This window comes from Antedon bifida, chromosome 4 (assembly GCF_963402885.1).
Source record: "Antedon bifida chromosome 4, ecAntBifi1.1, whole genome shotgun sequence".
NCBI lineage: Eukaryota > Metazoa > Echinodermata > Crinoidea > Comatulida > Antedonidae > Antedon > Antedon bifida.
In genome coordinates this window covers 29,983,768-30,000,030 of record NC_136229.1, presented here as the reverse complement: position 1 = coordinate 30,000,030, position 16,263 = coordinate 29,983,768, and the positions used below count along the sequence as shown (strand labels likewise).

The following is a 16,263-nucleotide window of genomic DNA, read 5'->3' as shown; positions in this document are numbered from 1 at the left end:
TTTCAAGAATTTCATTTCCAGATTTCAAAACATTTTATAATCATGACATGTAACATTTTTTTTAAAAATATTTTTGTTCTCCGTTTTACTCTTTTCAGAGCATTTTTAGTTGTTTACAAGCTGCATGCTATCAAAGAGTCGGAGACAATGTTACATCGTATAACACCTGTAACACAACTATACAGTGCAATCAATGGTATATCTCAGGTAAAGGCAATAACATTTAGTATGAGATAGAGTTCATGTATTGTAAACCAAAAATAACTTACTTAACTTGATAACTGTCAACTCGACCCAGAAACTCAACTCAAAATCTAAATAACGGCTTGTATTTCCAGCTAAATGTGACACTCATACACATAATCTGATTTATTTCTAGCCATGATTAAAAGAAACATTAAACAATTTGCTGCATTCTTTTAAGTGCAGATTTGTATGAGACCTAGATTTTAGGTCCTACTGTACTGTAATATCTGAAAAGGCTTGTTACATTTAGTATAAATAATGGTACAGTGACTTATAGTGTCTACTGTAATACAATGTTTCTATAGCACTTTTTACACACAAAAATGATCCATAAAATATCCAAAGATAACTACAAAAAAAAAATAGAAAAACAGAGGAACCATTTATACCGCTCCTTTCTTCCATCAGAGCTACAATTTGTTCAACTGTATGAATATTTCAATATCCGCTGGTATAATTAATAATTTTATGCTGAACAATGCCAACACAAGAAAATCTCATGCCATATGTTAAAATTGTTATGGCAACATCTGGGAATAAAAACTATGATTGATAAATAAAGTTACCAATTTATTATGCATAGAATCCATGCAAGTCTATTAAGTAAGTAAGTAATATTTATTGCTTTCCAAATACAGTACAAATTTATAAAACAGTATAAATAATGTAAATGAAATAAGAAGAGAAACATTAAATATAAAAATACAAGACTAAACAAGAAAATAAGCATGGAAAGCAGGGGATGGCCCTTTAAGCCCAGAGGCTTGTTTCCAAAGGGGTCCCCAACATGAAAAACAATATAGGAATAATTATACAAAAAAAGTCTAGGTATATATAGTAGTCTGTGAAATGTTTGTAGAGTTTGCTAGCTTCAGTATTTTCATTTTACCATTTGAGAACTACAGTGTTTTTCAGAGGTAATTATTATAGTATACAAATAATAAATGTTTATGAGTTGGATGGTAAAAATATTTCATGAGTTGAAATAGAGCAGTCAATTTTTCATCAAATGAAATATTCTCTCCATTCAACGAATACAAAACATTCATTATTTGTTTTATAACACACCTACTTTTATTTAATTTATCTATCGTAAATCATTGATGAATGCTAGGCCATTAAAAAAGCAGTGCTCCAACTTTAGATGCGGAGTACACAGCAGAATGGCGCGCACAACAATTTGATTTCTGAACGTGATCAGTCAACAACTTTGCATGGCAAAAAATCGCAAAATGTTTACTGAAAAATGCATTAAGGTGCGTTAATTTTTGATCAACATTAGATATCACTTTTCCATTGGGTAGGGCTAATTCCAAATGACATGTGATGCGTAATTAACCTATCAAAAGGCAAGAATACAAATCAGGTGTGTTATAGCAACCTACTATACAGTTGTCATTAGCTACAGTACAGTTACAATAAACCATACAATTAAACCTTCAGAACAGGCCTACCGTGTGTTTTGTTGGATCATATAAAACAACTTTGCCTTCAATTTTAATTTAATTTATTTGTTTATAATTAAAACTATTGGCCTAGGTGCCTCAAAATATATTGGCGCCTTTGCCAATATATTTTAAACCACAAACTCTCTATGAGAAAGGCTATGTATACATAGCTTAACTGACTATAGTCAATCATAAATGTTATTCACATTCTGTTTTCTCAATTATTCAATTGTTATTCATTATAAACAGTCAGGATCATACTGTTTGTATTTTACATACTATTACTCTATAGATGAACCTGAATGATTTCCTGCTTTCTAATTGGTTGCATTGCTTAATCAATAAGCCAGATCACCAGGCACTGCTAATAAATGACAGTTAAATTATTTCTTTTAACAAAATCAATGACTGGTTTCATTGCTATTGAGACAGTACATTATCTATTTATTCATTTTTTATTTTTTTTCAGTATATTACTAATACTATTATACTAATATAGTATTAGTATTTAGTGGTTGATTCTCAGTATAATAGGTATAATTTGTCCAGATCATATTCAGCAAATTTCGTAAATAGTGTCACATCGTGTATCACATGTGATGCTCATAAGCCTAGAGCAGGTATTACAGTACCTTACCTTAACATAATACAGGACCTTGACACTGTATCAAGTGTAAATGTAAATGGGGGAATAACCTGTGACTTGCAGCCTACTTGGCTGAATTGCGCACAGGTGTGGATGACACATACCCCAACTTCCTACTCCTCTAAGGGTCCCTTTGTGTCGAGTGCTGCCACCAAACGGCACTCATTCGTCTGTCCACAATGACAGGGGCTGAATACACCCTACTCTTCCGAAAGATGTACTGGTTTCTTTAAAATGTACACTGGACCTCCAGTTTTAAGTCCTATTCTGAGAAGATTTGTTTTACCACCAGAACAATGGTCGAGGAGTGACTTGAACCTGTGCCGATTGTATAGCTATGGTTTGCGACTCATCGAATTTGCAATTGATAACGGGCAGATAATTCCATGTAATGTGGAGATGCAGTAATAGAGAATGGGTCTATAATTGACAAGGATTGTCGATATAACAAATTTAATCAACATCACAGTAGGGGTTCTACTATTGTTAAACATCCTCTACACAAAATGCTAATATTTTTTTAGAGGTACCATTTTGTTATGAGAAAATTTGATTGGATTTGAACCTGGGTTAATGCAGGCACAAAATGCTTGATAAATTAAAAAAACTTTTTTTTTAAATTTAATTCATTTATTTCAATCCTACAGTAAGCAAAATCTGATGATTGTTATTAAAAATATGCGCTATATAATAATATGACATTGATACATTAATGAACTGTAAAAATAGTGTAATCATTTTTTTTTTTACAAATATTGAATTCTTTTTTAAACTAAAAACTATAATATCAATACAAAAACATGTGTGTATAATTATTATGTTTTTAAAACTTTAAACATTTTAAATATTATTCTATTCCGGGTTCTGCTATTCAGGGTTCTACTTGGTGAATTGTATAGGGTTATTAATATTAATAATTAATAGCATCATGCTTTACTAAGTTTTTAAATGTCAAATAATAAATCTTTATCATTTCCGTTCAATTGTAGCTCACAAGAGTGTAATTATATCTTGTGCTACATCGAATTACCGCACTTTATCCTTGCTTCATTAGTCTTACCTTACTAAATTCAATTTATGCCGGAGATTCCATGTGTCAATGGTTATGTTTTTCATTCTTAAGAACATGCTTAGATGTTGATGATTGCTTTAAAGAACAAACATCACTGCATTCGATTTGCAAAGTAATTTTAGTTATGTTGATTAGCATAATTATTACTTGGCAAAATGCCAAGTACACATCTTATGTTTGTTTATTGTACAATACAATAACGTTATCCATCTACAGTACTATTAGCCAAAATTTTAAATAGTACGCTCTCTCATGTCCCAATTTTGTTCTTTTTTGTGGACTGGGAAAAGAAAAAAAAAAGAACAATTTTCTTTTGAAAAGAATGGTTTTGAATCAGTATTATGTCAGCTCTATAGAAATGGGCCTTCAGTTTCTGATGTATTGTTCAGTTTACTGCAGTAACCACAGTAATTTATTACATATTATTCAAGTTTATTCTTGACAAATAAAAAATAAAATATATATATTCTTGACTTTACCAACAATTATGTGTTTGTCATTGCATAGATCTACAGAATACCAAAACCATTTTGTTTTCATTCTATTCTTACTTAAACTAAACAGGATGTTCTTATGATTTAAGCTACAAAGGTTTTAGTTTCTCTTTAAATCTTCCATTTTTTATTAAAATTTCATATTCATTTTAAAAAGAATCCATATTTTTGTACTGTAGTCTATTTCGTGCCTAGCTTACCTGGATAAACCGACAGTAGCCTTTCTCCCCGAAGAGCAAGATAAACTCGAAAAGCTCTTTGAGAAAAGAAATGATGATGGTTTGTGGGAAGGATCTCACTTGAGGGCATAGTTCATGGATTATACCATTTGTGGAGAAGGGTGTTCAAGGTTCATTCAATCAAGTACTACAGTACTGTAAATTATAATACATCACATCACATACACAGTATGTGTTTGACAAAAAAAAAAACTTTGGTATTTAATAGTAAATTGCACATCCAATCAGTATGTTAAGTACTGTAGTATCACTGCCAATTATGAAGTGTGAAAGGAGGTCAAATTAAACTTATTTCAAAGACTGACCACCAGCACGTGTATTTTAATATCAATATATTAATAAAATTAAATTGGGTATAAATTAAGATAGTGTTACATGTGGTTTAATCTAATTTACTGTAGATGGAATGAGAATTTAAACCATAGCAAAATATACTGTATATTTTAAGTCATGACCAAAAGGTTAAAATAAATTAATTAGAGAAGGTGTAGTGGCCCAGATTAGACAGATAATTTTTAGTAACACTAAGCATTTGGAAAGAAACATTAGCTGGAGATCTATACTGCCATTAATTGCAACCAAAAACATTTTTTTGAAGTTGGATTATTTGAACAAAGAAATATTAGAATTATTGCAGTACTTAGTAATCCATAATATTTATATTAATCAATTTGTTTATTTTATTTTAAATATATTTTGTGCAGTGCAAGTTTCTATAACCGATTAATTAATAAGGAGCTTTCAATTTCGGACCTTCTATATGACGTCACATTTATTACACATTTTAATAGTTTGGTTTGACAATTTTTGTCAAGTCGGTTGTTTTCGAACCAAATAGCTGCACACAAAATGCTAAACAATTCATCAAATCAATTAGTTATTCATATTATGAGTAAGTTATATAGTTTTTCACTACCAAGTTGTGGTTATAAGCATTGATTTATAATCAGATATTTTCAGGATGTCACAGGTAGCAATATTATTATGTGTATTTTATTTTTAAAATAAATGTTTTATTTTGTATCTACTGTATAGGTTGTTAAGGGTCTTAGGAAAGCTGATAATGATTACAAGCGTGATAAGCGACTAACAGGATCAAATATAATTGATGAGCAATTACAAGAGGTAAGTTGATGCAGGGTTGTTATCAACATCTTCCCAAACGCATTATAATCTTGCCAACCATTGTACCATTAACAACATCTTCCCAAAATCATCAACATCTCTGCCAACTATTGTACCATGATCAACATCTTCCCAAACACATCATCTTGCCAACCATTGTACCAGTATCAACATCTTCCCAAAATCATCAACATCTTTGCCAACCATTGTACCAGTATCAACATCTTCCCAAAATCATCAACATCTTTGCCAACCATTGTACCAGTATCAACATCTTCCCAAAATCATCAACATCTTTGCCAACCATTGTAACATTATCAACATTTTCCCAAAATCATCAACATCTTTGCCAACTATGTACCATTATCAACATCTTCCCAAAATCATCAACATCTTTGCCAACCATTGTACCATTATCAACATCTTCCCAAAATCATCAACATCTTTGCCAACCATTGTACCAGTATCAAAATCTTACCCAAAATCATCAACATCTTTGCCAACCATTGTACCATTATAAACATCTTCCCAAATGCATTATCATCATCTTGCCAACCATTGTACCAGTATCAACATCTTCCCAAAATCATCAACATCTTTGCCAACTATTGTACCATTAACAACATCTTCCCAAAATCATCAACATCTTTGCCAATCATTGTACCAGTATCAACATCTTCCCAAAATCATCAACATCTTTGCCAATCATTGTACCAGTATCAACATCTTCCCAAAATCATCAACATCTTTGCCAATCATTGTACCAGTATCAACATCTTCCCAAAATCATCAACATCTTCCCAAACAATTAGTATCTTCTGCAATCATAAACCATACCTAATTTACATATTTGCCAATCATCAACATACTATTAGCATCAACATCTTCCAAAACCAAAGATCTTTTGAAATGATTTTAACCATATAATTAACATTTTCCAACCATCAACCATTGTTATCAACATCTTTCTAATACCATCAACCTTTGTTATCAACATATTACCAATATCATAAACCATACCATTGTTATCAATCCATTGGCATCTTCTCTAACCATACAGTATTAAACCACACTACACTTCCAAATCCCTTAGAATCATCTCCAATCAGCAATCATAACTAACAAATCTTTGCCAACCATTGTTGTCAATGTCTACCCAAACTATTGGGTATCTTCTAGTACTACAAATATTGATCATGTACAGTATTATTGCCAACCATCATGTTACTTAATAACAATTTATTTTCCCCCCAGGTTTTTGAGTTAGCGTTTAGAGATTACATTCACGACTGGTACTTCCAACTAAGTGATCACGAAGAATTTTTATACAATGTCAGACAAACAACACAAAGTGTTATTATAACATTTGCCAATAGGTACAGTATGCTATGGAATCATTTCTAAAGAAATTTAGTATGTTCAGATATCCACTCTCCTCCTTAAGCTGTTGGATGCATATGATTTAAAAAAAATGTAATTTCTACTAAAAATAGTTATTCTGTATTTAATTGAAGTTGATCTATCAAATAAACACAATATTTCAGTTATGTTTATGATTTTTTTTAATGAAACATTTAAGAAACACATTCCTATTAGCTTAAAAGATCTCCAATTAAGAACCACTTAAAATAGATATTGAATGGTTCTAATGGTGTTATTAAATAGGAAAATAAACTGCAATTAAGCCAAGTGATTTAATGACAACCAGAACAAAGTTGAAACATATTATAATCAATGTTTTCTAATTGGGTTAAGTAGTTGTTATAACCTACAAGAGGCGATTCAAGATTTCAATATTTTGTAATGAAATGTTTATAACTGTTCTGCTTGAACTTTGACATTTGCAATCTATAAAGTCCAATCTGTAAATCCAATCAGCTGAATGTAGACTTATAAATCTTGTTGATAGCCCAACAAATTTTAATTAGTTTGGAGGAAAAGAGTTTCTGCATTTTAATTTAAATATTGTTATTTCACTCATGAATAATTTCATAATGGTAGCTAAATTTGATGTTTTTTATAAAATGTTATGTTGGATATTACAATAGATTTAATAATACAATTCAGTAAATATAAGTTTATATTGTAGATGTTAAAAAAGAAACACTCTTTTCCAGCTGATCTTTGTTCTTATTCATAGGTTGTTTCACCAAGATTGCTTCATGATTAAAACAGTAGACCAGTTTTATTAAATACCTCAATTATTCATAGATTTCAAAGTCTTAATCAGAAATATTTTAATTTTGCACAAATCATATTTGTTATTGGTAGACATACAGTACAGTCTTTTTTTTTATTGCAGGTCTAAAAACGTAGATTGGGTTGATTATACTACAAGAAAAATAGTGGATGATTTTGCGTCACATCTGAGGATTTTTCGCAAAGCACAAGATAGACTGAAACGGCAAAGACATAAAGAAGGTATTTTTAATCAGAATTTTAATCATAAATATCTTTTTAATTTTGCTCTTAGCATCCTATTGGCAAAGATATAGTGTAAGATAAATATCTGTCAATAGCCTATAGATAGAAGAATGGAAATTGAACATCCTGCTGTATATGTACTGTATTATTACTTATACTTGTATTACTACAGTACGTTTGCTGTAAGATAACAAATGCAGTGTTGTCACCATACTGGTACAGTCCCATCTGGCAAATTGGAATACAAACAGGCTACGACAATTAAGCTCTGTCTACACTATCAAACTTTATGTGACAGCAAAATGTGATGTGCCCATATATGGACATGATGATGTCATATCACCATATTTGGGCATATCACTACCATATTTGGGTAAATCACATTTTTTTTGTCGAACTAGTTTGATAGTGTAGACAGAGCTTTAGAATACAAACAGGGTACTAACGAAATGGCACAAATTATTATCTAGGCCTAGACCGACAAGGCCAAATATGGTCTATTATCTAACAGTATACAATACAGTAAACAAAATATTATATTTAAATATTAATACAATATTTTTGAGTGCTTACAAAAAAGATCTTAAGAAATAAAACATTTCATACAATCGATTAAAAGCCAATTTATAGAAAAAATATACAATATAATATAATTATAGAAATAGAAAATGGATTAAAATTAATCAATATTCTGCAAACTAAACTAATGCTCTTAAAATCTTGATTTTTACTGAATTTTTCAATGTATTTGCAATTTAATTTATGGTTGAACTTGAATGTATCTATTAAATGTAAAAAGCAAATTTTGTGACTGATTTTTACAGTCTCTTTTAATTTAATTTACTCACCATATGTGTACAAGATTTACAATCAATAAGTCAACGAATTAGTTTCTATAGTAACAGTTATATAAATTATGAGAAAACATGCGCTATATTTAGTATAGTTTTTTTAGTGCTTTTATTCTTATTTTTTAAACATTTTTATGTCTGCAAACTATCAGTCTTTTTCCAAGAATAGATACAATATTTTTTTTTCCTTTTTTTACATCACAAGTGATTTAAAATCCTCTTCTCACTCAGATATATTTTCAGCATTCTCCACCAGAATTTGATTAATACAGATAGTACCTTTTATTCCTATTTACATATTTCATAGTTTATTTATTTTTTCACTGTATGTACCATTATGAAATAAATGCTTTTTTTTTTTTTTTAAATTATAGTAGTATTTAGTACATGTATACTGTATCATGTAAACATTCAGCAGTATATTTAATGGTAAACATTAATTTGGGACCTTAATTAGTCAGCAAGGAAAGCCTAGTTTTGGGAAAGTTTTTGCCGGTTCTTGGAGAGTTGACTGATGTAATTTGTTGTTCAATTTATTTTAAAATAAAAAAATATATTTTTATTTACAGATTCAGAAGATAAAGAAATTAGTATAGAAGACATCTTCTTTGATTTAGAATTAGAGATGGAAAAAGATCTATGTAGAGATCGGATATGTACCAAAGACGAACATGAAATAGGTAATTTTACAGTATTCTCAGCAATATATTACTAACTAGAAGGGCACTCAGAGAGCACAAACCTCTGCCTAGGCATTTGAAAATTTAATGACATGTTCCCATACAGCTATGAAACCATCCTTTAAAGTCTTATGAAAATCGGGCAATAACTTTTTGAGTAATTCCTGCTAACTAACAAATATAGAAAGAAACACACACATGATCAACCAAATAATCTCTCACCATTCTGGTGGAGGTATAACAATATTACTATCACCATATCAAACAGATGCATAGAATTGTATTATTTTGTTATGAAATTGTGCAAAGCACATATGTTTGTAATGAAAGATAAGATAATGTATTGCATGCAATCTATGCACAAATTTGTATCATTACAAACATTAAAATTCAGAACAATGGAAAAAAAAACAGTGATGATAAAATTGCAAATTTGTAATCAGATTAAGTTTCAAATTTAATTAAAAATTATATTACATAAGTTATTGTATTTTATTATTCCATAATAATACAACTGGCCGTGCATGGGAATAGCTAAAGTTAACAAATCATCATTCTTGAAATGGCATTGTTTATTGCGTATCATAAATGTCCTACATTCTAGTAAACTAGAATAATATACAGCAGAAATGTTATAGATTTAGTTTATGAATCTCAAAGTAGAGATATTTGTGCTTAAAGTATACATATCTTCACATACATTCTTACGAAGAAAAACTATTTAAAAAAATCTATTTAGATTTGAAAATTACAAGAGGCAAGCCATGATTCAACGTTTCAGTCTTTGTTTGATCATCAGGAATGAAAATTACAAGATTTAGAATTTTTGTTATGAGAGATCTACTATATAGGGCACCATACATTTTAATATGTAATTATAATATATGATTCATTTCTTTTTTATTTTGTCTTAAATATAACTACTACTAATTGTACTATACATACAAGTATAAATTGTGGAAATAACAAGAATCTACTCAACCGTGTTTACTGTTGAAACAGGTTGTTTTTCGTTATAAAGATGAGCATAGCAAAAAAAGGAACATTATCTTTGTAATATTCTGTGATTTAATAGGCAAATATGCATTTAATATAGCTGCTACCTTCATTCCGTAGAGATATAAACTACTATGGCAATAAGTAGAATAATAATCAGAATTTTTAGATTATATACACTAGTTTATGAATGTAATTCGGATATACTGCTTTCTATCTCTGACAAATGGCAGGCATGCTAATGAATAGCAACATCATTGCGCCTTGAGCATCATGTGAATAATTGACTGGATTGAATATTAGAATTTATGATATCAATATATAAACTGAAATAATATTGACTTGGATATTGGCTATTAGTTGAGTTTGAAGTAATTTTCACATTTCCAAGATAATGTTACTAAGGCCAAATCATTATTTTGCTACAGTACCCTGTACTCAGAAGGATAAGCCCTCTGTCTCTCTACCTTATTCTCAGTTCACTGGGCCTTACTACAGTATATTTGAGTTTGGCAACTTTCTTTAAGCTGTGTTTTTTACAAAATATTTAATCACCTGGAACACGTTTCAGGCCACTTGAAAACCCGGAACTTTTTCAAATATGATGAGTCATTCACTGAAACCAAATATATTTTATTATATTAATATTATGCGAGTTCCTTTTTCACTTGGTTTGAAACAATAGCTTACTTTGTGAGAAGAGACCATCATTTATGATAAAAACAATTTCATTAAATCCTCCATTAGACTGAGCATTGTTTTAGACTGGGATAATCCAATCTAAGTGCTTATTATGAACTTGAAAGGTGCCATATCCATTCACACTTATTTTACGTTGATTAATTATTTGTAACGTAATACCAATAGTCGTAAAATAGCCATATCTTTCTTTTTAATTTTCGCTGTTCATTGAACCTACAAAAATATTAATGCTAAATTTCGATGTATTTTTACTCTCCCCTTGATGTACTGTAAATAAACAAAAAAATTATACATTTGTACTATAGTCAACAGTTAATATGCAGGCAGTTTTATTCACTCTGGAACATTTTATTCTAATAAATTCAAAATGTCGACATGTTGTTTCATTGATGCCAGAATAGAATAGGACGTTTATTGATTGGTTTGTACAGTATTAGGATTTGTGTGTGAACCAGAACCAAGGTTCACACACATCCTCATGAGCCAAGAGTTAATGTGCAGGGTAGTTTTCTTTGTTTTGTTGGTTTAATTAAGTTTATCTACAGTATTATAGTAATACTGTGCAGTAATGGTGGGCTGTTTTAAATGCTAATTATAGACAGTAGTAGATACTAATGGTTACTATGCATGTATCATCAATGTGGAACCGTTATGCTTACTTTGTTTTAATGATTGACTGAATTTGTACATTGACATAAGTAATGATATCAAAATTATGTGGTTAGTATTAAGCCTTGTCTACACTATCAAACTTTATGTGTCAAAAAAATGTGATGTTCCCATAGACACGATGATGTCATATCACTACCATATTTAGGCATATCACTACCATATATCAGCACATCACATTTTTTTGACATATAAACTTTGATAGTGTAAACAAGGCTTTAGTTGGTTAATTGCAAACTTACACACCTCAAATTAAACTACATTTGACTGTCTACAACATTACAATTAAATATTAATCATGTTTAAAAAATTTAAATGTTTGACTTTGCTCTATGAAAAATATATAACTTTAATATATCGACAGACATTAATGAATTAGATACAGATACAGCTATACATATTTGTCAATATGATGAACATGAAATATGATTTCTTGTAACTTAAAACTCCATTAAAAATTAACTACAAAGCAAACACAGTATGATTAATCCATATCTATTGTATTGTAAGTCTACATTGTTAAGTTCCCCTATAACTAGAGGCAAAATAGAATTCTATCGACCTATAGAACAAACAGATATTAGTATTCTTCTCATGTTGATTTTTTTTTTTTCTCTTGCATTCAAAATGTTTACAAACATGTTTTTTGTTTCACTGTCAGTGTGTGTTTAGCATTATAATATAAATTATAAATAAATTTAGCTGGAGGCAAAAAAGAATTCTGTGGAAAATTAATTTAAAATGTTTACAAACATTTTTTTTATTTCAGTGTGTGTTTAGCAATTTTAAATAAATTTTTTACTATTTTTAAATGTAATACATATTTCAGAAAGGATCGATAATAAAACAATGTATGATATTTCAATCTTATGTTGCATTTGAAAGATATCTCTTTATAATAATATTACTAAGTATATTAATAATCAGTAATCATGACGTGTACACACTGTGTTGACGTTGTATTATTAGATATTAATACTAGTATGAAACTATATTCAGTAAAGAAAAGGTTAAATCCATGAAAAAAGATATAATTACCGTATACAGTTACAATTAATTTAAGATCAATCAGTCAAGCAAAAACCATTTATTAATGCCTGAATTTAATTAAATGATGATGGTGGTGTGTTGGAATATTCCCACTTGAGGGCAGGGTTCATGGAATGTACCATTTTCTGACAGGGGTGATTCATAAATATTTTATATATTCGAGTTATATCTCTCTCTTCTCTGAGAGAATAGTCCAATGTTGGTTTATCCAGGTAAGCTAGAACTTTACTTATAGACTACCAACACCACTCTTAGTTTGTGTAATTATTTATTTTGGTTATTTTTCTTTTCAGAATATCTTCAAAGTATCTGTGAGCTTCTTTTATTCTTACTTCTACCAGCTGATGACTTTCATAGCAAACATTTTAGGTTTATAATTCGCGAGGTGCTAGTATTTGGAGTCATACGGCCGATTATAGAAATGGTCGTGGACCCTGATTATATAAATCAAACCATCGTCTGGTGGGTGAGTATATTTATTTTTTATTATTATACTGTATTATTCCATTTAAGTTTTGATAATATAAATTCAATTGCCAATCATATGGATCCACCTATTACAATAATAATATATTATAATAATACTATAAACTTCACACCAATTCTGGAGACTTAAAGTTTATCATAGGACTTTGAACCAACCTTGAAGACTCCTTGTCAATTTTTAGAATGCATTTCAATATCACATTCATGGGACTCTAGACTAATCCTACAGTACAAGGTCAAACAATACTGTACTTCATGTAAATTTTGGGTATTCCCAGGTCAATCCTGGGGACTCTAAGCCAATTCTAAGACTTCAAGCCAACATTGGAGTTTCCAAGCCAATGATGAGAAATCCAGACCTTGTATGGATACTCCAAGAAAATGCTGCTTTAGATATTGTAGGCCAACATGTATACTCAAAACTAATACTTGTAATTGATAGATCTTCCATCATTTCAACAACATGCAATTTGTTCTCTTTCTTATTTTAGTGTAAAGACAACACATTTACAACTGAGGCATTTCTAACAGTCATTAAGATGGCATCAACAATTGAAGAACTACAAGCTGTCAATCAAATATTAGACACAGAAATTGCCAAGCAACGATCAAAAGATGCAAATAAAAAGACAGAAGATGGTATGATAGATAATACATTCATTTATATAGCAAAAATTCCATATGTTCAAATGATGTTTTCGCTTTTCGTTTATTTTGATCAAACATGTATGAGAATACAGTATTCCATAATGTTGGAACCAGTAATCAGCGCAGTTGGTGCTTTGACCTAACCCATAATGTTAAATGGATGGAGAGAGGCAAACATAATAGGCAATGCGACAAGCATGCATTGAACTCAAACTCCTGATCATGTGATCAGAAGTCCAACTTCCAAGACACTAATGCCAGCCAATGCCAACACTATTATGATGTTAAAATGATGGCAACATGAGTACATGAATAAGAAAATTAAAAAACCCTCTTAACATTGTTATACTGCAGTTACTGCAGTACAATTTAGTTTACTCTTTAAAGTTGTTTATAAAATTATTTATTTATATTAAAACATACACACTGTTTATTGAAATGAATGCTTCATAAACTCCATTGAAACATTTTTGCATACAATTACTGCAGTAACTGCAGTAGAATACTTAGGTCTTTAAATCATACTTTCAATGACCCCTTGTTCTCTGCTGCATGATCATTTTTGCATTTTGTTTTTTTTACTCAAAAGTTGTTTTATTTGTGTGTAGGTTCAGAACCAGATGCTAAGCAACAATTGAACAGTCTACAGTTTGTTAAGAAACTTTGTCTGCAAACGATACAACGCAGGAATGATGGCGACGATTACGAACAGGCAATGGAGGTGGTATGTACTGCAGCTGCTATATGAAATTATTCATAAGAAATTCAATAATAAAATGATAATATTAATAATAAGAAAAACAATAGGGAGGGTTCGTAACCGTACGAAATTCAATAATGAAAGCAGATACGTCACACATTTGGTAAACTTTTGAGCTGATCCCCATTTCATATACATAACCCATTCCTGTTGATGTTTATCACTGTCAATTGTCATATTTGGAAGTACAAAATGAATATAGTTTTGATCTATTTATCACGTTTTTGATGAGGATTATAATAGTAAATTTAACATGCTTTTTTTAATTTATGATTTTACGCTAGGCCTAGGCAGCCAATCAACAGGTACCTTCACTTAGTTCAAAATTTACCGCAATCATATTTTAGACTGGCTTACGAAAACGAATGTTTTTGTAATGTATCCATTTTAGTTATCATATTTGAAGGTTGCGATACCTCCCTATTGGATGGATGAAAACCTCAGCATTTCCAACACAAAATAAAAAAAACAATATTGTTGTTGGGAATTTGTTTTTTATTGCTTTGGATACTTTCCACAATCCATCTTTAATTTATAAGCAAACTACATAATAATTTTCAATTTTCTGTCTGTTCTTATCCTTTGAGGAGGTTGATGGAGAAGATGATGACTATTCCAACCTGTATTCATTACCATTCAATGTTGTGCTAGTAAATAATATAGCATTATCCCATTTTATAGGTAAGTTGGTTTTGTTGTTGAAAATTCATATTGTAATAAAACAAGTTATTGATAATGCTATTTGTGTACAATAACATTTATTAGAAGTAAACTTTTGTTAGTATAATTTAAAGTAATGGACAATTAGAAAGATATGTCCTAGAAATATAAGTATTACATTTATTAGCTAATAATAAAACATAAATAGAAACTTTTACATTACATTGACATTTATTATAAAACTGATGTTTGTAATTTCCTGAACTGTTTACTGTTTCAAAATGCTTTTGTTGTTTCCACCTGCTTCTTTGAATTTATTTTAACTCTGTCAAGAGTAAAATGGATTGATCCAAAATGAGACAGTGTTCTTGAGTATTATGGGGAAAATCACTTTAGAACTTTAAAAGATGGATTACCAGATTGACTGGACAATATAATCATCAAAGAGAAGCAAAAATGTAAATGATTTTTCTCAACACACAAGAAAACAATTACTCTTTCTAATAGATATTCAATCAAATTAAATTCAAAATATATTATTTTCTTTTCAAAGTAAATGTATAGAGTATATGAAAAATGTACAGGCCAAATACCTTGAAAGTAAAGTAACTTGATGTTCTCCAATACCCCTTTCACATCACCCAGTAAAACTCTGTAACTTTCACACACCAGGGCATTCACACCAGTGTTTTATTTGTTGTGAGTTACTCCAGAGTTCAAAACACCTTGGTCGAACACCTCAATTCACTTCATTCTTCAATATCCAAACGAAATGTGAAAGGTACCGACTCTAAACATGAGGGTTGTTTAGGGTCAGAAGGTCAACCTTGTCCAAAGATTCATTTATTTAATATCATCATCCATAGTGACATACTTTATAGGGCAGTACTTAAGCTTTTTTTTTATTGCATGATGAATGTGAATGGAATCTCTCCAAGTTTTTAGTCAATCTGAATCCGATTACTTGCGCTCCTGAGTTTATTCACAGTGTTTAATGTGAAAGGGGTACAATTGTATTTGAGTTGAGAAGAGCCAGTTACTAATTAATTTGTAATCTATTTTTTCTT

The 16,263-nt window shown here is 30.0% G+C and overlaps 2 protein-coding genes across 3 annotated transcripts in view; one reads left to right on the top strand and one right to left on the bottom strand.

Moving 5' to 3' along the window:
* Positions 1 to 16,263, bottom strand: part of LOC144841564 (NADH dehydrogenase [ubiquinone] 1 alpha subcomplex subunit 10, mitochondrial-like) — a 242,600-nt gene that overhangs the window by 202,533 nt on the left and 23,804 nt on the right. The gene's annotated exons all lie outside the window — the stretch shown is intronic.
* LOC144841539 (sorting nexin-13-like) overlaps positions 1 to 16,263 on the top strand; it is a 40,534-nt gene that overhangs the window by 5,660 nt on the left and 18,611 nt on the right. For both annotated transcript variants that reach the window (XM_078697920.1, XM_078697919.1), the window contains exons 3-11: positions 99 to 207; positions 5,181 to 5,270; positions 6,525 to 6,646; positions 7,573 to 7,691; positions 9,115 to 9,225; positions 12,936 to 13,108; positions 13,620 to 13,767; positions 14,385 to 14,500; positions 15,124 to 15,217. In XM_078697920.1, coding sequence (XP_078554046.1) covers positions 99 to 207; positions 5,181 to 5,270; positions 6,525 to 6,646; positions 7,573 to 7,691; positions 9,115 to 9,225; positions 12,936 to 13,108; positions 13,620 to 13,767; positions 14,385 to 14,500; positions 15,124 to 15,217 — 1,082 coding nt within the window. The remainder of the gene's footprint in view (positions 1 to 98; positions 208 to 5,180; positions 5,271 to 6,524; positions 6,647 to 7,572; positions 7,692 to 9,114; positions 9,226 to 12,935; positions 13,109 to 13,619; positions 13,768 to 14,384; positions 14,501 to 15,123; positions 15,218 to 16,263) is intronic.